At 36.6% G+C, this 21,048-nt stretch overlaps 3 protein-coding genes across 3 annotated transcripts in view; all 3 read right to left on the bottom strand.

Moving 5' to 3' along the window:
• The window catches only part of TRPM6 (transient receptor potential cation channel subfamily M member 6), a 99,737-nt gene extending 95,644 nt beyond the window's left edge, over positions 1 to 4,093 (bottom strand). The window contains exon 1 of the mRNA XM_084503836.1: positions 3,662 to 4,093. The gene's annotated coding sequence lies outside the window, so the exon portion shown is untranslated. The remainder of the gene's footprint in view (positions 1 to 3,661) is intronic.
• Positions 4,094 to 6,471: 2,378 nt separating this feature from the next.
• LOC311426963 (uncharacterized protein C9orf40 homolog) lies at positions 6,472 to 11,379 on the bottom strand. The gene is made up of 2 exons (XM_084503840.1): positions 10,940 to 11,379; positions 6,472 to 7,786 (listed from the first exon to the last, which is right to left on the bottom strand). The coding sequence occupies exons 1-2, from the start codon at positions 11,366 to 11,368 to the stop codon at positions 7,631 to 7,633; spliced, it is 585 nt and encodes a 194-aa protein (XP_084359966.1). The 5' UTR covers positions 11,369 to 11,379; the 3' UTR covers positions 6,472 to 7,630.
• A 296-nt stretch (positions 11,380 to 11,675) lies between these two features.
• Positions 11,676 to 21,048, bottom strand: part of CARNMT1 (carnosine N-methyltransferase 1) — a 34,676-nt gene continuing 25,303 nt past the window's right edge. The window contains exons 13-16 of the mRNA XM_084504644.1: positions 17,585 to 17,763; positions 15,687 to 15,800; positions 14,698 to 14,801; positions 11,676 to 14,407 (exon numbers count right to left, since the gene is read on the bottom strand). Coding sequence (XP_084360770.1) covers positions 14,306 to 14,407; positions 14,698 to 14,801; positions 15,687 to 15,800; positions 17,585 to 17,763 — 499 coding nt within the window. The 3' untranslated portion in view covers positions 11,676 to 14,305. The remainder of the gene's footprint in view (positions 14,408 to 14,697; positions 14,802 to 15,686; positions 15,801 to 17,584; positions 17,764 to 21,048) is intronic.

Raw genomic sequence — 21,048 nt, 5'->3', positions numbered from 1 at the left:
TCCTTTCACAGTAAATCTACCTCACATAGCCTTTAAGGAAAATAGTTGACAGGTTTGACAGGATGGAGGTTTGTGTTGGTGTTGGCACTCAAATATGTACCAAAGCAAATACTTCAAACTTTGGAGGAAAGGGGAAAAACAAAACAAAACAAAACAAACTTCCTGCTTCAGACTAGGAAAATTGAAAAGAAAAGAAAAGAAAAGAAAAGAAAAGAAAAGAAAAGAAAAGAAAAGAAAAGAAAAGAAAAGAAAAGAAAAGAAAAGAAAAGAAAAGAAAAGAAAAGAAAAGAAAAGAAAAGAAAAGAAAAGAAAAGAAAAGAAAAGAAAAGAAAAGAAAAGAAAAGAAAAGAAAAGAAAAGAAAAGAAAAGAAAAGAAAAGAACCTTGTCTACATGACCTCTTCATGACCTCTTTATTTTAAAAGGGTTAAACAGCACAGAATGGATAGGGAACACCCAATAATCACTTCATAAAGAAAGAACTCTGTCCTTTACTGACCCATGGCTGGAGGCAAGAGGAAAAACTAGAGATACCCAACACGCATGCTGTCAAAGTGGAATAGTCTGTGCAGAAGTTAAAGCCACACCAGTGCAACAGTGAGGCTGATTTGCAAAGAATAGTATTGTCCCAGGCAAGTCTTTCAAGAGCTGATCACACTTCCATAGTGCATGTGACACTGTGCCTTCATGGTACAATTGACAACTGCACCACAGGCAAATCCAAAACACTTGGCTGTTGGGTTTCACAGGCACTCTATTTCTTTTCAGAGGCAATGTCCTAGCAATTAAATTTATTGGGCAACAGGTCCCCACACCAAAGCCAGATTGCAGGGCCATGGCGTGAGAGGCTAGCAACCACACGCAGCCATCCTTTGAGCTGGATCCAGTCAGCAGGTCATCGCTTACAGCCCTCTCCACTGAAAGCAGCATGAAGCAAAACAGTCAGCAAAAGCCCCATGTAAAAATATTGAGACGTTTGTATCAGGTAGGCAGGGCTCATATATAATTATTATCACTTCCAAACTGTATCACAGAAATACAGCATATCATTGGTGTTCATACTGACTAACTTGTCTGTTGCTGGTTTCTTAACAGTTTCACTTTCAGGTACCTACATTTCTAGGACAGCAGAGTAAATTTAAGCTAACTTGTATTCAGCGAATTAGTAAGTCTATTTTGGATTTCTTCTATTTTGGATTTCTTCTATTTGCCAGCCTTCCGTTTCTAAAACAATTTGCATTTACATTATTTTTATACCAAAGTGTTGGCTAATTGTTATATTCTGCTTCTGAATAGTAGCTTTAAAAGCCATAGAAATCAGTATTTGCATCTGAAACCACCCTCTTAAGTGCTTACCTCATATGAAAATACCTTATGCATTTTCATATTTATTGTAAACATATATAAATATCCATCTATTTGGAAAAGCAGATCAGCCTAGGAGAGGAAATGACTTTGGCTGCATCAACAAAATGGTGTGACTTTTTTTTTTTTTTTTATAACATATTATGTGATCAGATAAGCCCTCATTTGCTTAAGACACAATAAAAATACTGTTGTTTCCTTGATTACTTACGATAAAAAAATAACACCAGCTTTCATAAATGCTAAGTTACTGCTCACTCCTGTGAGCTGCCCTGAATTGCACCTTTTAAACTTTAAAGGTTTAAAGTGTTTCTAATTTTCCTTACTAAAAAGGAAAATCTGATAATGCACTTCAAGTTAATGATAGACAATAAAAATCACCAGGCAATGCGGTCTAAGAAATTTGAGTGAGACTGTTTTGATTGTTGAACTGAAAGGACCGGTCTTTAAAAACTAGCAATTCTTGCCTCAAAATGATTCAAGACTAAACAACCAAAGATAAAACAGAAATCTGAAAAAGATTTGAGAGCAGAGTAGGTAGCGCTGATAAATCCAGGATATTCATAGCTAAGCTGCACAACAGAAAATGGGAGAAGAGAAAGCATTTAAATGTGGGTATGAGACTCTGTCTCACAGCTCAGAGAAGTGGTGGAGAGCCTTTTCTGCTATTTGCTTGCACAAAAACAAGTAGGCACACTCAGTACCTATTTGTTTTATGCAAAGGGACACTGCTGACAAAGTTTTCTTTAAAGTTTTCTTTGGCCATATGTACATTGTATGTATGGACTATAGGAAAAATAATGCACAGAAGCCTGCTGTGTCATAGAAACTATGACATTTTTATATTTACACTCCAGAATTGATATTACTACTAACATCAAAGGTGTAAACAATTTTGCTTGTTAGCCATTCCTTTCCCTCTCATATCTATGGTTCAGAACTACACTTCAGTATTATTTCAAGGCTTTTATTCAACAGTGAGAAGCTGTAATTTATTTCTTCCTCTGTCTTTTGCATCTCTGTAGTTGCACATTATACACTGGGATATATAGATGCTTGTCTAAAGTGTGCTTTTCTGTTTTCAGACACAGAAGCTTTCCCTAATTCCTAAAAGGTAAAAGCAGAAAAACAGTAACTATTAAGGGAACACATGTGCAATATTTCATGATCATCTGATCAAGAAACATTGCAGTTTACTGCTGATAATCAAAACACAGGATTTTGGTAGCTTAATGCCAAAGGATCTCTTACGTTTTTATGGAGTTCAAAGCAAAACTAGTTGGTTTAAAATGCCAGAAAGTAAAAGAAAATTTAAACATGTATTTCATATTCTACAAATTGAATCACTGAAATATCTTTTTTTTTTTTTTTTTCATCACGCTTCAAAGAGAGCATGTTTGATACTTAAGAGTAGATTTTGTTGAATAATTTATTGTGTTCCTATTTAATTAGAACACTGCACACTACACAAATGAATGAAGTAGATTACAAAATTCATCTGTGCAAAAGAACAGTGAGTAAAGTTGCTCATTTCCATTCATATCTATCTGCATGAAAACTTTCCTCTCGCACTTCATTGTACAATGTTCAATAGTACAATACTATTTTTATTTACTTCTGTTTCTCAGTCTAATATTTTGTAAGGCACTTGTTTCATCAGATTCCAATCTGAACATAAATCCCTCACATTCATATAAGAAAGATGAAAAATGCATTGTTTAGCCAATCCATAAACTTTTATCTCATAAACTTACTACTATAAAATAAGACAAAACAAAATCTGGAACATTACCAGCTATCACAACTATTCTTAAAAAGGAAAATAGAGTAACAAAGAAAAAATTACTTTTCCTCCTTTCACAACTTTTCCCCTGAGAATGGTAACATACCAGTAACAAGGAAGCAACTTCATCCTTCAGTGGTGACAAAAGCATGATCCATATGGCTTTAAGAGAAGAAAGAACCATGCTTTTTAAGTCCTTAGAAGTGACTAAAAAGTCATGACTGGTTCAGTGGTAGGGTGCTGTATTTCTGGCCAAGAGTATTTAAAACATACTTACTAATGAGCATGCTTGCAAATGAAATGGCACTAATTCAAATGCATTGTTTTCTGCATCAAATTTAAAATCTCTAAAATATGAAAAGTTTTAAATACAGGTTTTAAATAAACAACCTTTTAATATGACTACTGGAAAAAACCTTTGGTATTTCCTCATGCATTTCTAACATATTGTTACCTACATGCCAACATTTAAACACTGCCCCATGACTTAGTTTCTTATGAATTAGCACACTTACCTTTCTCTTCCCCATGTCTAACAAATGCGTTTCAAGCAGCCTTCAGCTCCAGAGTGAGGTTTCCATCCAACATGCAATCAGATAAATCTTGCTTTCCAGTTGTAACTAATGGAAACAGTGCTAAGAAGTAGTGACAACAAATTCCCATGTGTTTAAATTAGCAGTTATTGGTGGGGTGGGATAGAAGGAAGGTAGAAATGAGAAATGAACCAAAAACTCTTGGCAAAGCGTTTCTACTCTAATTATGCTGAAGACCTTGTGTTGCCTTATAGTCAGGAACTTGTGCGTTGATGTGCCTTTATTTATACATCACGGTAAGCAAATGATTAGCATTCATGATGTCACTGCTCGAATGTTCAGTAGCAGTTCAGAATAAAAGCATACCCAAAACATTGTCCAGACCACTGTAGTTTACTGTGTATGTGTATTGCCACCTAGAGTCAAGGTTATAACTGTAGGCATGGAAATAATTAAACCAGCCCAAGCATAGTAGCTATTTTGAAATGCTTCTTTGAATAAGTTTCGCTATACCGATTAGTTTGTGCAGCCTAACATCTCTTACTGCAGTTATCATCAGATACTCTCACAAAAATACATGTGATTTCCCCACAGTGCATCTGCCATAAACAGAATTAGCCAACAAATACCAGACAAACTGTCTTTCTTGCCACTTGGAAACACACATATACACTCTTACTTTCTACACTAAGATCTTCCAACTATCTATATATGTGCACATACTCTTTAACTTCCGGTAAATTCAAGCAAATAACTGCCAAAACAATGAGAAAACCGGTAAGCTTACTGTTGATCACTATATTCAAATTATTTTAAGTATTTCTGTGCTGAGGATAGAGCCAGTGCAGAAATTATTGTATGCCATTGCTTTCCTGGCCAGCTGCCTGCAATTATTTTCTGCCCTCCTAATTCGTCGTCACCTGTCTTCCATTCCCTGTTTTCCTCCTCCTTTCCTTCTACCAGTGTCTTCTTACCAGACACAGTCAGTAACGCAGCCTGTTTCACCTCATTCGGACTAACTTTCAGCCATCTCCTGGAGGTTTGTCAATCTTAGGAACCACAGAACCTCAGCGCACACAAACCAGCGTAGGCCTTCACGTAACCCAAGTCAAAGCTTTCAAAACAAGCCTTGAGTTTAGAATGAGACACAAAACATACATAGGTAGACATGCCGGTAACGTGACCTTCCTGGAGTGAAAAGTATTCCAGAGGAGGTGTAAGCAGCAATGTAGCTGGTTCTCATTAGCATTCCCATACCCTGATTGTGCTGCTCCACATGCAACCCTTATCAACTTATCAAAGACCTCTACATGATCTCTGAGTTTTCACTGCACATTTTATTTCTCTTTCGACAGTTGCTCTTTTCTGTTTAGAGATGAAAATTTTAGAGAAAAGCAAACTCCCAGTTACCTTGAGAGAACATAGACAATTTTCTTCTGAATGTTTATGAACTCATCATGTGATTTTCAGTTGCTAGGTATTATGCTACTCCTGAGTTGTCTTAAAATTTCTTTGTGCTTGTTAATTACAAAAACACTTTCCTTTCAATGGATATGAAAGTACAAGCAAATTAACATTGTAAGTTTACTTAGAGCACTTGAATAACAGCTCTCTAGATAAATTTAGCCAGAAGTTAAGGCCAGTATTTTGGTATCCTGTAGTGACATATGGTATCTGAAGACACCAGACATCGAGCAAAATTTCTTGATTATGCCTTTTGACAGCTCTAATGCAAAGCTTATGTAATCTAACATCACTCCCTCTTACTCTGCCCAGTCTTTTATATAACCCACACTCTCAGACTCATTCAAAAGCTTTTCCAAGGCTTTTAGATTTGCCACTGCTAGCAAACAGATGAATGGAAAAAATGAATCAGCTCTGAAAGTACCTGTAACATTCCACTCCATAACCCAGAGCCCAGGACTGGAACAAGCTGAGAGAAAAGTGCTTGCCTACAGCATAATTGCAAAGTAAATATATAGCCTACAACATAGTGCAAGCCTAATTTTTAAACGACTTATTTTGTTACAGTAGCGCTGGAATGTATTAACATTTATAAAATCTCTTCCACCTCAAAGATACTGGGCAAAGGAGAGATGGATTTTAACACTAAAACTAAATGACTGTAGTATATCTGCATAAATACAAGACCACAATTCAAAATACCAGATCCCAAGAAACAATGAATGTTATAAAATATTAGAAGTGCTGCAAATATATGGAGGCAGTATATTAGCTAGGGTAAAAAAAAAAAAAAAAAAAAAAAAAATCAGCAGATGAATAAACCTGTTTCCTCACTAATTTCCTTGGTTACAGTAAGCATGTAATAGTGGTTGCATTCTTGCCAGAAGCTGATTGTTTATAAAGACATTTTTAAAATGTCTCTTAAGAGCAAGCTGAGGTATTTGGACTTTATTATAAATATAGTGATAAAATACATGCACAACTTAAATGTTGTTTTAAATAATGCTAATAATTTAAGTAATGGCTAATCTGATAGCCATCAGAAGCATTTCTGAACAAGTACTATGACATGTTTGAGTTAGTAAGCCTCGTCCTTTATTCTGTGGACTCAAGAGACTCTAAGAATCCAAACCAATAAGCAACAAAAAAGTAGGTACTTTATAGTTCAAATACTGGGAAAAAAAAAAAAAAAAAAAAAAGTTTTGAAATGTTTACTAAGCAGGCTGTCTAATTGACTATTTTAAATATAGAGTCCTAACAGAACAAAACTACAGCAGGAACAACCTTAAAAAAAAAATCCAAAACTTCAAGCAGTAACAGACCCAAAGTTTTCAAATACACACAGGTTAAAACTTTATTGACATTTTAACAAATACATTATTAAAAATAAAATTAAAAAACAGAAGTTTCCTTATTCAAAGGTGACTCCGGTAAAAATATGGCGTCAGCTATACCTACAGAAAAAACACATTTGCAAAGTCTGACACTCTGCCAATACAACTTTAATTTTCAATTTATTATTGAAGACAGGTATTTCTAATTGTTTTTTAACCTGTAAATAAATTAAAAGAAATGATAAGCAGTAACTTCATATTTCACAGCAAAAAGCACTAATTTGTCGAACTCCTGTAAAAAATGTTTTTTGCAGATCCATAGTCTCTGGAAAAAATAAACCTCAGTCAGTTAGGTCTGACAAAGTGTATGTGGTAATTTTATATTGCATTAACTTTTCAGGACATCTCTGCATGCAGCTGCCATTTCAACATTACCAAACAGTATAATGTCACAAAGCATAGGGAAAACATTAACTTAAGAATGGACCAAAAACTTGGAAGCTAGCTGCCACTGCTTTGAATGATCACAAGAAGAATGTGGAACAACATTCAGAACACTGACAGTTTACCAAAGAAGAGATCCCCTTTCCTTTCTCATCCCCAACACACTCATTTTTGGTTTGCATAGAAAAGGGAATGTTTTGTCTGGTTTTGGTGGACTTTTATTTTTTGGCTTAACTATTACGTTGAAAAAAACCTACACTAAAAACCACAAAAGTTTGTGTGCTTTATGATAAATTCACATGGTAAGTATTTCACATTTGGATACCATAGTTACACTTTTTGTTCAGGATGAGCAAAATGATTTTCCATTTCCCTTCCACATGTAACTTACCCAACTTTTTCTTACAATCACAACCAGAATTTCTAATGTTCTGTAGTTGTCCTTTAGTTGGCTGCCATGATTTCAGGCATTCTTATTAGAAAACCATAGCCTCCTCCACAAAGGATAAGTAAACTCAGGTCTCCAGCCAGCTTATCGGTGAGTACCTAACAGTGATTATTCCACCAACTTAGACAACCCAGACTTGCCTCTGCAGACTAACATAACACTGTTTCTTCAAAAAGACAGAAGCACTTTGATTTTTCTCCCACGCAGAAAATACTGAATCCAGACAAAAACAAGCTTTGTGCACAACTATGAAACAACTGATCAGGTCTCCATTTCAGTCTCCATGGTATCCGTCCTTGAAGCAGTTTTATCTGCAGGTGTAGTCTCTCCATCTAGGTTCTGAATATCAGACAGATCAATGGCAGGCAACGGTGTTCTCCAATACAAGAATGAGTTATACTGACAGAATTCTTCTTGCTTTGGAAAGAGACAAATAAACAAAAAGGCAACAAAACATTAATGTGTATCACAGTATTAGAAAACAAACAAACAAAACTTAAAAAGAAAAAAAAACATTAGCTATTTTTAAGGGAAGTACTGTAGAAAAATCTCATAATTAACTTTTGTCCTTTCAGATATTCTGGGTAAGAACTAGTGTATCACTTATTGGAATCACCTCTGCAACTCCACCCATTTGTTCAACTGGAAATCTTAGCTTAGAATGACACCGAAAAACCTATGCAATTATTGTACTTCACACAGAGAAATTGCTTGCTGTTTTTTCTTCTTACAACGGGATAGAAATTTCATTCACATTTAGAAGCTGGTATTCTGTATCTACATTTTATACTCAAGTATATGCTGAAAAAAAAAAAAAAAAAGAAAAAGAAAATAAAAAGAAAAAAAGGAAAAGAAAACAAACAAACAAACAAACAAGATCTCTTTAGGGGCCAGGGAGGAGAAAGTTTAGGAACTGTTAAGTCACACAAGAAAAACCTGTGAGGAATATACTACTATACTACTCAGAAGGTATAAGGCTCCAAAACCACTTTTTTTTTTTTTTTTCTCTTAAATCTCTGTTGGGAAGTGCAGTTTGCTTATAACAGTATGGCACTAATTAACCAAGGAATAAATTTTATAGACTGTGTGTCCAATTTGTGCATGTGTCTATAGAAGTGATATACGTAAGAACTGTAAAGAGGGGTTTTCAAGCTGTTCTTTAGGTCTTGAGCATGTACCTTCTCCTGGTGTATAGAAACAATGAATGCTGCCACAGACCTAAAACGATGCAGTTCTATATAACAGTGCTTTGCATTTTTCCTAGCATGCAATTGGAATTATTAAACATTATACTTTAATGTCTCAGCACAAACAGTTACAAAAAAAAAGCAGTTTTAATGACTACACTGTCATAACTGTTTTGTTATGGCTGTTGAACAAGTTCAAGCTTTGTCTGCTGATTCTGTAACTGAATAAGAAAAAAACGTAATGTTAAAAATTCCCAGTAAGCATTGGCCCTAACCCTTCTCAGCTACTAGAATATATTTTTTTCCTTAATAATAAATAAATAATACATAAACTCATCATACTTTCTATCAAAAAAAAAAAAAAAAACATTTTTCTATTCACTGCAACACAAACCTATCGTGAACTATAGCTTGTTGTACTAGGTAGCCTGTTTGCACAATCAACACCTGCGTTATTAAAGGCCTATAATATTAAAACAGGTTTGAAACGTGAAGACAGATCATAGCAACAGGATGATTGTATTGCCTGTAGAGTTCTCCTGATTTGCTAACGAAGTGCAGATTGTATTCACAGAAGATTAAAGAACTGAAGTTCCAATTAATTTGAACTGAGAGCAAAATCAATAAATGTGCCATGGTGACAAGATACGAAAACTGGAGTAAAAACAAACTAAAAGTAGCTGCACACATATATATTATTGTAAATTTATTTTTTTTATACAAATATATTAACATAATTTATATATTAACAACAAACAATAATCAAAATCTTCCTTGAAAACAACTGCCAGCAGCATTGTTTCAGAACCCACTGTCTACCTGTAGGAGTTCTCCCCATTTTGAATCTGAATTCTCCACTTTACATGTAAGTAGTTAATAAGGCATTACCTCTCACATCATGAGAGCCAAGTACTTAAAGCTGGAATACCTCTGGGCTATCTGTTTTGTATGCGCTGCCTAATGACAGAATTTTTGTTTGAAAGACATAACGTAAAACCTCATAACCACAACGATACGCAGTCTCTCATTTTGGACTCAGACCACCTATGGGATTAATCTCATGAGTACTCAAGACTCCAGAGCATCAGTGTTTTATTTTATGTCTTTTTTCCAGCAAGATTCAGTGTGAAAGTGGACAACACTAAGGAGTGCAGGAGACAGAAGCAAACATTCAACCTTAATATATAAAATGCAAAAGAAAGCATTAAATACTTCCGTTCACTTAAATATCTTTTAAAACATGTTTTGCGAAAAAAAATATCTAGTTAGGTAGGTAGATAACAAGCTCAGAGATGCAAATGCTTAGCTTTAATGGATTTAGTTGTTTATTTTTTAAGGAGTTAATTTATATATATTTATATATGCAAGTATGTGTTCAAATGTAACTCATATAATATTTCTTCTCTGGCCAAATTAAGTATGATCATCTTTAACCTTAACAAAAGCAGTGTAAAAGTAACAGTACCCTGATCATGGTTATTACTGCAACAAATTATACAGGCCAGAAAACAGCAAAGAGTAATACCAACCTATGGCTGTGTTTTCAGAAAAGTGCAAAAATCATCGTAATAAGTATTTATCTGTGTGAAAGCTTCAGAATATACAGGTTGGACATGCAGAAGATTAAAGAAACACTGCTTGCCTGCCATTAACCATGAGAGCGTGTGAGAGAGACCTTTCTGAACAATACTTTATTTAGGGAAGCAAACTCTTAAAAACACAGCCCTATAAAAAATATAAAGAAGCCTGACAAAATTACTTCAGATAGCGTTATCTTTCTTCTTACTGAGTGGAAACTCACGTAGCCTTCCTTACTGCCTTCCTATCACACCTACAGCTTATGTAACTATACCTAATAACCCAAAACAAGGTTAAAACTTTGTTCAATTTGCTTGCTTCAGAAGAGGCTTGCCATCTTCTTTTCCAAAAGGATGAGCCTGGATTTAAAAGGAACAGCCTAAAAAGGGACGTTTAATTTTCATGGCCTTTTTCAGCAGTTCCTTCGTGCCTCGGTTCTACTAATAAAAATCAAAAACGTCTAACCCCCGCGGCCGGGTTAGAGGGCGTGCTGCCCCGCACGCACCGGGCGCTCCGTAACCCCGCCGGTGACGCCGATCCGTGTTTATCTCCCCGTGCCACGCCGCTCACGGGGCGGCTGCCGGCAGCCGGGGCCGGGGCCGGGGCTGCGGCCGCTGAAGGCCGAGCCGCGGGGGCTCCCCGGGCACCGGGGGGTGTGCCGGAAGGCGGGGCGCAGCGCCCCGGCCGACCCCACAGCAGCGCCAGGCGCCCGCCCCTTCGCCCCGCAGAACGGGGCGGGGGGGAACGGACAGGGCAGGGAAGCACCGGGCGCTCACACCGCCGCCAGAGGCCGCCGCGCCGTTACCTCGTCGCCCGCCGCCTCCTTGCCCCGGCCGCCGCCTCCCTCCGCCAGCCGCCCGTCCTGCGCCGCCGCCGCCGCCCCCCGCCGCCGCCGCCTCCCCGTAGCCGTGGCCGTGGCCGTGGCGGCGGCCGCGTCCCCGCCCTGCTCGTTGCGGGGCCCGCCGCCCCGCAGCCCGTGCCGCTTGCCCGGCGGCGCCTCGGCTTCCTCCAGCTTCCGCTTGGCGGGGCCGGCGGCGGCGGGGGCCGCCTCAGCCCGGGGCCGCCTCTCGGCCGCGCGGGGCGGCGGCGGCTCGCGCAGGACGCGCTTGCAGGGCACGTGACACACCAACGGCTCCGCGCCGCGCTTGGCCATCGGCGGCACCGGCGCCGCCGCCTCCGCGGCACGCGCGTCCACCGCCGCCCCCACCGCCGCCGCCGCGCGGGCAGAGCGCATGCGCCCGCCCCTCGCTGCCCGCCGGCGGCGCCGCGGGGAGGAGCGCGCCGTGACGCCCAAGGGCGGGCGGCGCTCGCCAGGCCCCGCCCCCGCGGCTTCGCGCGGTGCTTCCGCCCGGCTGCTGCGCCCCGCCCCCCCCCCGGGGAGGCGGCGACCCCAGCGCGTGGGGCTTCAAAGCGCAACGTCCCGCGTGGCCGTTGGGCGCCTCACAGGCGCCAGGCTCCCCCTTCTGCCCTCCCCAGCCTCACACGAATAAAAGCACACCCGACCGTCTGACAAACTTAGTCCCCACAAAGAACCGACACACTGAAGGTTATGCAGCATTTTATTTTACACTCACTATCACATACAGTTTAATAGTGACCTAAATTGTCTCGGCTTCTGCTGACAGACAGCTTAAGCGTTTTTGTTTTTGTTTTTGTTTTTCCCCTGCGTACACGACTGAGGAACTGAGTTTGATCACATTGAATAACACACAATTATCCCCATCAATAAAAACACAAATGGTGAATTTTAAGAACTCATAAATAGGACCGCAGGTAAAAACACTAACTCATACAACTTATTCACAACATTATTCGGCTTCCAACTGTTAATGCAGCTGTTATACATAGAAGGAAAACAATGGGAGAAAATTGGCATTTTCCAAACAAGAAATAGAAGCACATCACTATATACATGATAAAAGCAAATAAAAGCATTTCCTAAAACAGTCAAAAAATGGCACTTGTGACAATGTGCTGTTGCAAAAAACAAAACCAACAGAACAAAGGATATCAACATTCAACCAGAATGCAAGAGTTCAATTGCTTAGTTGTAAAAAACATCACACTTCAAATGTAACTAAAGACTGGTTAAGAGGCAGAAATTCAGCAATATTACAGGTGTAGCTACTCAACAACTGCATAATCAACATTCATCTAACTTTGTCTGATTTCAAAGAACTTATTCAAGGAAAACAAAATAAAATACTAATCACATTTTATCTAAGGGAAAAAAAAAAAAGTCAAAATGAAGGTAAAGCATCACCAGAAATTGAAGTCCATTCGTTAAAAAGAATGAATAGTACAATAAGAAAATGAAAGTAACTGAAGACTTTTTCTTTCTTTCTTCCTTTTAAAGGTGCTCAAGGGTTTTTCTTTTAATCTACTTGTAATAGGTGTGTTTCAGCTTTAGACATTGTTCATGGAGCAGGGTTGATTAATGGAGTTAAATCCTGTTGGTACAGCGTAGGAAGAAGAAATAGTTCAAGTAAAGCTCTAACTGAAAACTTCTGTAGTCCAGAAGCCTTTGCTCTCAATAAGGATTCCGAGCAGAGAGAGGCATAGTATTGTAACATCCATGGTCACTCTCTTTCATATGCAGTGTTGAAATTATTTAAAAAAAAAAAAAAAAAAAAAAGTTGTGTTTTTCCTCCATGCAAACTTTCGGCTTAGAAATGAAGGCACAAATGTCCGGCCTTAACAGGAAAAATCCATTAGTTAATAATGGAACTATTAAAGTAACTATGACATCATCCTGCAAAAAGGGACTAGAAATAATGGAAAGCATTTAAACAAGTTATTGTCCAGTGCCATAATGTTCAAATACTAAAAACAACCTTGATTCCTTACCACAAGCTTCTTGCATTTTAAAGAAAGTTCTGAGTAAGGATGAAGGTTGGTACTGAAATTAACCAATACATTAAGAAAACAAATGGCTACCATGACACTTCCTCTCAGTACAGTAATTATTAATGTTTTCTCATTTATATAACTTGAGTGACAGAAGATTCAGCTTTTCTTGTATGAAGATTCAGACAGGATAAATATCCACCAAAGCCTCATTAGACAGGAAAAAAGTTAGGATAAGGAACCAAGAAGTAAGCCAGGGTAGCATGGGTAAGGTGCCTAAAGCTACAATGAAATTGCCTGCCAATTGTCCTGCATATGCTGACTTAGACAATGAAGCCACGAGGTTACAGTACATTATATTTCACAAGTAGCTTTTTTTTTTTTCTTTTGAGAAAGAAGGATTTTTTTTTCTGTCAAAATTAAGATATATGGCATGGATAACAGCTTTGTTATTAACTTTAAGAAAGAGAAGAGTTTTCTGTTAGTTACACCTTTAAAACTTTGGCTTAAGCAGGAAGTGGGTGACTCAAAAATCAATTCATTTTTAAGACTGCAAAGCATCCAATATTTCAATTTCAACACTAAGGGACTAATCAGAACTGGTTTATTCCTGAACTGAGGTTAGTATACTGGTTTTCTGTTACATGCTGCTCTTCTTCACTTGGTTCTCCACTTTAACTGAGTATTTCAAACTGCCTACCGATTCTGCGTGTCAGTAAAACTGTTAACACTGTTACAGGCAAAAATTATAATTTTTAACAATAATCTACTTCCTTCTTATTTTTGGTTCCACAGAGAACACTGTAACAATTCTTTTGGTTATTTTATCTGTTCAGAATCATATTATCACTTTTGAACCATTTCAGATTTTGTAATTTTAAATGTATGTTTAAAAATACTTTCTTAAACATGTCACAGAAAGTACATTAAGTACCTCCAAGCAGAGAAAAAAGGAAATCACTATGGATCTGAGAAAAATGAAGCAGCATATGCGGAAAACTAGCCTGATTCTGGTGAACATTAAGTTTTATACCCAATAAAACATTTTTGTTTTTAAATTCATTCCAAAGCATAAAGACAGTGTATGCAAACATTTCCTCCTCCATTTTCACTATAGTACAAATATGCATGGCATAGTACATGTCTGGATAGCAACATAGATATTAAGAAAATAGACACTATCTAAATCTTATTAGGAATAAGAAGGCACCACTGATTTGAGGTTGTGTCCAGACAGCACATCACTCAGTCCATTTTACATTTGATTCTAGCATTCAAGTCAACTTTTTTTTTTTCTTTTCTGACTAACCTACTCAAATCACTCTTATTCTGGTTTTCTCACCACAAACAACACACATTCATAGTAGTATTTCATCATGGAGAGTTCATTCACAGTGTAAGTTGACAGTACAGATTCTTTTTCCACCTGGAAAAAAAAAGCTCAAGTTTTCAAAACACCCTCTCTTCAAGCACTACACAAGTTTCTCTTAGTATGAAAGAAAATGCTATAAATTTACTACCCACTGATTTTTAAGTCCATCTGTACACTTTCCAACACACGACGAATGTAAATTTGCAACATAATTACACACATTTACCTCTCCTAGAAGTCATTAGTCTGTGGCATTAGCGTGAACTAACTTCAAGGTAAAAAATCATTGAAGGAGTTTGACCAGTCTCTACAAATAGTACTTAGTCCAAACTGTATCTTCTTACCTCTATATGGAATCCATACTGCAGTATAACATTTTTTATATCCTCGTAGCTTAATTCTATAGAAAGCTCATTTGCCAAGTTTTCAAAGTGGTAAAGTAGAGGACCTACAGTACAGAGATACAATGAAAATGCTATAAACTTCTTTAAAATCAAAAGCACATACTGAAAGTGTGAAAAATGTTAATACCCAGACTCACTAAATTCAAACATGCTGCTATTACTCAAGTATAATTCTTATAATACATTTCAGAATCAGGGCAAAATTAAAAACAAATAGTTCAACTGCTTATTCAAGAATGAAGTCTCCTATGCCACCAAACTATGTCTTCTGTATCCTAAACTTCTGTATCCTAAACTCCCTTCTACCAGTCTAGCACCATTGCTGTCTGTACAAAAGAGAAGGCAGGATACCTGTGGTCTACTCAAGAGCTACGCTCACTATGACTGATCAGTGACTGATGAGTTTCTACTGTACAAACTACACAAAAGTCTCTCTCTGTCATACTGTACAAATGTCTGAGTTTTGTCTGCCAGTCCCTCACCATGGGAGACCTAATAATTTAAGTCTGTCTTCTTTCAAACTAAGGCATCCATAAATCTCCTTCCCAAACCTTCTACTTCGGAGGATTAATTAGACAACTGACTAAGAAAAAAAATCAAGGATTTCTACAGGCAGAACAAGTTTTATTTTCCTAGGAAAACAGCAAGAAGAATATAGAACACTATACTTGTGATGCATAAATGAGAAACTTGCCACTGGTAAGCCATACTTTTCTATTTAATATCAGGTGTTGACTTGTTTGTAACTAACAAACACATGCTGAACACAGTTATTATATTATCTCAGATAATTTTGAAGCCATGTTTTTAGCTCCACAGAGTTTTCAATACAGACACTAATTCCACTACTCCTTTCAATTACTGGATGCCTAGTACTTGTGAGCAAACAGAAGTCAAGGGTTGCAGGAAGAAAGGTTGGTCATACTTGCCTACATTTATCCATATTCCGCCAGGCTTTAGTATTTTCCATATAGTATCAATATAATCAATAACATTATGTGCCGTATCGATGAAAAAGCAAGTTGCTATGCAGTCCCAAGTATCTGTGCAAGAAGAACAGATTGTATAGATTAAATTGTTTCTTCCTCTGTAAAAATTCTTCATTTAACACTAATGTTTGTTTACACACTCAGGATTTCCTTTAACTAATAGTAACAGTTGAACACTTTTCATTCAGTTGTAAACTTCAGTTTAGAAGAAACTAAGTGTGAAACATTTTGTTCTATGCTAAAGACATTTCAGCTTAGACCTTTGCAGTCTACATCCATATATATACACACACACCCACAAATTCTAAAATAGCAAACACATATTAATTATACATTTTATAATTAATTCATATATTGTAAAATATAAGAATCATATAACATCCGAAGTTAGAAGGGACCTAGAGGGACCACCCAAAAATCAGACCTTGTCTGAGAGTGCTGTAACATTATAACATGTTTTATATAAATGAAAACCCAAGCATCCCATTATGCACTCACCTGTCCTAAGAACCTCATTACCAAACTGTTAAAATACAAATGCAAAAATATCCTGTGATTTTGGGCCTTTCTAGATACATTAATATCTAGAAGAATACTAGCCTGTACACTAAGCTGTACTTCCACAAATAACACAGCTTTAAAACATGCGCATATTTCTCCATTTGTTATTTATTAGCAAAATTTAGCAAGCAGGATCTTTCAAGAACTACCTTTTAAAGCATGTCTCCCTGTCTGTCTCTAGATGTACACCTGAATTTGTAAATTTAAAACTTCTGAAATATTAAAAAAAAAAATAAAAGTCTTAATTTATTTCCAGCAATGGATACTCTAATATAAAATCACATCTTCACAAAAGCAGACAACTGTAAGGAAGACAACCTAGAAGAAAATACCTGGAAGACTACCTATGCGGAAAAAAAAAAAAAAAAAAAAGAAAAGGTTGATTAAAAAGTATTTTGTTCTGGTGAAAAACTGCTATAGGAATAAAAAGGATGGAGAGCTGAAGCCAGAAAACAGATACACTAAAAGGTAATCCAATACTGTGTAAGGAAAAGCAGAGTAAAAGCTATTTAAGCTTACTATATAAGCTTACTTCATGTTTTCTTATTATTTACTCAACCAACTCTAGAAGTGTTAATATACATATAAAAGAAGTGGGTAATTGCTACCTTTGATTAAATCATGAATATGTAACTGGAAGTATTAAATAAGGTCATCTGCAGGTTAATCCAACAAGGGGTTAGTCACAGAAGATTACTTCATAGCTGCAATGAGGACAGCACAACTAACCTGATACCACAAGAAAAAATACTGGTATTTGTACTAATGTAAGTTTCAATCTTTGCTCCTTATTAACCCCATCACATTTATCTGAAATACTATTAAGTATTGTAAGTATATATACTTATACATAATATTTATATGTATATCCAATAAGTATCTATTTGCTTTTACAATAGAAAACGAATCAATACAAAGTACTTGTCTTTGTATGTTTTACACTGAAGAAGAAAATGGACTCACTATATTGTTCTTTGAAACACCATTTTTCTAAATGAAGTAAATTTTTCCTAAATACTCCCATGTTGTCTTTTTCTGAAAGAGATGACTGCAACTGTTATGTTAGGATGTGTTTTTTTTTTTTTTGTTTTTTTTTTTTTAATAATCAAAAAGAAAGGAAAAGCTGACTTGGAATAAAAAAATCTTGCTACAGCTAGCCCTTCCTCCTTAATGCTTGTAGATACAGTTTTATTCTATTTATAATGATTTCTTAACTGCCTCATAACAAATACTCTGAAGATAAAGCTACACACAGTCTAAAGGATGCTTTTACTCACTGCACTCAGAGTAAATCTCTTGAAAATCCCCTGCCGTCATAGAGAAGTTTGAACCAGAAGGAAGACTGTGAGGATCAACATCAGGGAAATAAATTGGACGTATCTGATCAGCAGATCTTCTGTTATTGCTAAACTGATGAATCCAGGGATAAAGCTTACATGAGTTAACTTCAGAACATCTGCAAAATACAGAAACGAGAACAATTCAGTTTCAACGAATTACTTACGTATTATCTAGAAATGCAGGTGACAAACTTTCAACATGCATTGCTGTTTTAATGATGAAAAAGCACATCTCTAAAGCTAGAAGTTTTCTAAGGCACTTACCTAGCTCGTAACATTTCAGACAGTTCATCAATTTATGAACTGAACAAAATGCCAGTGTGACACACAACCACAAGTTGGTGCCGTACAGTTGGCACAACACAGTAACTACCTTTTGTTCTCTTTTTCTTTTCTCCTTTTCACCATTTTTATCATCTTTTCAACTGAAAACTACTAAGATTCTTTCATTGGAATTATGAAGTTTGTGATTTGGTATATGTAGCAAAGCTAAGTCTTTTTTTTTTTTTTTCCTGTTTTAAAAAGGACAACATTAGTACCATGATTGTTTTCAATTTCCTTGGCAACACTGGCTTTTCTGCCTTTTCTGGACCACAGCCATATGGGTTTTGAAAACAAAAAAGCATTTTTCAGATGCTAACTGAAAGCATGTGTTTAAATTTAAAAAATAATAATCCTATTTTGCAAAGGGTAATAGTTTTGTGCTAGATGTCACTAAGTTAGTAGTATCTGGAGTGTTGCAGTTATGCTATAAGCATATGCTAAGTATGTAGTAAAACAGAATTTGTGGGTTGACATGACCAATGAAGTGAATATCTATTTTTGAAAGTGATAATAGCATAAAAGTTTATTTCTAAACTTTTCCCACAGTCCTGCAAAATCAGTATATAATTTTAAAAATGAAGATTTTTTCTTTCCCTGTGCATCACCAAATTTTGCAGTCAAGCTCACTTACGAAGGCATAACACAGTTACACAGGCATAACTAAATATTCAGGGAGAACAAAGGACACATCTTTCCCATAAAACACACAAATATCTTTGTACTGGAAGCAGTCTTACCATGTTATAGAAAATGCACTTTATGCTGGTAGATAGGAAACATCCGTGGCAAAGACTTTGAAATAAAAGGTCTTACTTGCTCCATGATGTCATATTTCATTTTATCAATAAAAAAACACAGAACTCCTGTGTTATGAGCAGCAATATACAGAGATAATTAACCATTTCTATACATAACAGATATATAAATATCAGATTTATGCAGTCAATCAAAGAAAACAATTAGGCATAAAGCCCTGATAACATGGGCACCATTTTCTTAAAGACATTTCTGGTTTGGCTGACAAAAAAAAAAAAGTCGGCCAACTGCATTAACTATTTTAGCATTCTCCATGTGCTCACAGTCAATCTGTATTAACTTCAGAATATTTTTGTGTAACAATGAAATTTTCCAAAAAGCAATGTAAAGGTGAGGTACAAGTAAATCAGAAAGGAAAATGTTCCTGAACTATAAGGGAAAACACACCTCACAGTATTTTTTTCAGCACGAAGTATTTTCATGCAGACTTCTCAACAGTTTTATAAGGAAGTATCAGTTTAATATAAGAGACAAAAACCTGTCCATAGTCATGCTTGTAAACTCTCCTTTGCACTTCAGCTAAATACTGCAGTCCTTTAGAATTCCATTCTTTCAACACAAAGTGTTACTGAAGTTAAAAGCTTTAACTAAGACTGTGATGCTTTTTGTTTCTTTCCAAGTAGGAGCAGGTAGTTTTTATTGTGCATCATTCAGTCTAAAAACACTGCTCTGACAAAGATGGCTAGGTCCAATCTTACTTTTAAGCACTGATTTCAAAATAAAATTTTGAACTGTTTTCATTCTAAGGCATTCATGGACATGCAACAGATAAAATTTATTTTAAATATTCACAGTGACCACTGTTAGGCATTGATGCACCTTCTATGTACAATGCTATGAAATTTCATCCCCAGTGAGAAAATCTCACAACTTCAGAGAATTAAGTTTTGTATATATGTTAAAAATTAGCTGTTATCACTCTTCATACAGAAGACTTAAGCTGCTGTATCACATCTAGAAGTCCACTGTAGAAGTTGGCTTGATATTCAAGACAGTATTTTTTTTTCCTAAAAATAAAATGCGGTCGGACAGAGGAAGAACACAGATTCAAACTGTAAGCATACAGTAGCAAAATCCTCAATTTTATCAACTGAAAACAAAATTTAATTAAGTTTAGATTGTAGTTAAAGGCTAATTTGCAAATTTTTCAAGATCCTTCTTATCCATCCTTAACTATTATGTTCAGCTCATATTGACCATTGCTGTTTCTTCCAGTTTCGGGAAGGCAAACATCCATTCCAGAAGGCTAACTAGGAACAGACAATAAAGACTAGATCCAAGTTCTCAAATGTCCCTAAAAACTTCCTCGCAGACATCTGATCATCTAGTTAAAGCAAAGACCATGGTCACATCTGGCAGAAAGGAATCAACTGAAATGACTGGAATTCAGTCAGCTTAGCAGTTATCTGTAATCTCTTTCATGCTAATAAGAAAACTTTTAACTGATAACTCACTCAGCAAAGGTAAAGATTACAGAAGCTGAGCCAAACTCAGTTTGACTGTATAAAATCTAATACTGTTAGCAAGTCTATGATACATATTTAGCAAAATTGTGTATATTTTATATAAATAGGAAATATCCCATAAGTGTCAGATGCTAAGAATTATTACTATTGCAAACTAAAAATACTTTCATGGGAATTCCACACATAGAAATGCCATATTTAAGGTAGATGAAAAACATGTCATAGGTTTGAACCAATATGACAGCTTACTGGTGCTCCTAGGCATGGTAAATGAATAATTTTATAATACTTTGTATTGCTTCAAACACTATATAGAGCTAAGAGTCAAAAGGGGGATGTAAAGCTAGGGAGGAGTGGGAGGTGAATTTCTTTCAGTAACTGCAAGGTATTAGATCAGCTCAACTGTAACATGCAATTGCAGATGACAGTCATTTGAGAATGTAAGAAAAAAAGGAGTAAATATATTCTTAGCAACTACCTATTTTCTTTGCAGTGACTACCACTGTTTTACCCAGACATGCAACAGACCAGAAACAGTGTTTGCTAGCACCCATCCTCCCCCTTTTATTTTTGAAGAGTAAGCTATAACAAATCTGGTATCATCACAGTCTGTGGAGGACAATCACTGTCTACAAACAGGGCTCAAGTATCATGACAATATAGAATACAAGTTCAGGTGTTTTCATCAAAGAGATTCAGATTGAAGAACCAGCAAACTGTATACTTGGTCTCTGAACTGGCTACAAACTCACCAGGAATACAACAAAACTCAGTCCTCTTTCATATATCCAGTCT

The sequence above is a fragment of the Aythya ferina genome (genome assembly GCF_964211825.1).
Source record: "Aythya ferina genome assembly, chromosome: Z".
In the NCBI taxonomy this organism is placed as follows: domain Eukaryota; kingdom Metazoa; phylum Chordata; class Aves; order Anseriformes; family Anatidae; genus Aythya; species Aythya ferina.
This window is presented reverse-complemented; position numbering and strand designations above follow the sequence as displayed.

What these genes read in the sequence shown, in the direction of transcription:
- LOC311426963 (XM_084503840.1), bottom strand. Translation starts at nt 11,368, where the DNA reads ATGCGCTCTGCCCGCGCGGCGGCGGCGGTGGGGGCGGCGGTGGACGCG. An exon ending in AGGAGGCGGCGGGCGACGAG is followed by an intron (nt 7,787 to 10,939) that starts GTAACGGCGCGG and finishes CTCTTTCCAAAG; the next exon opens with CAAGAAGAATTCTGTCAGTA.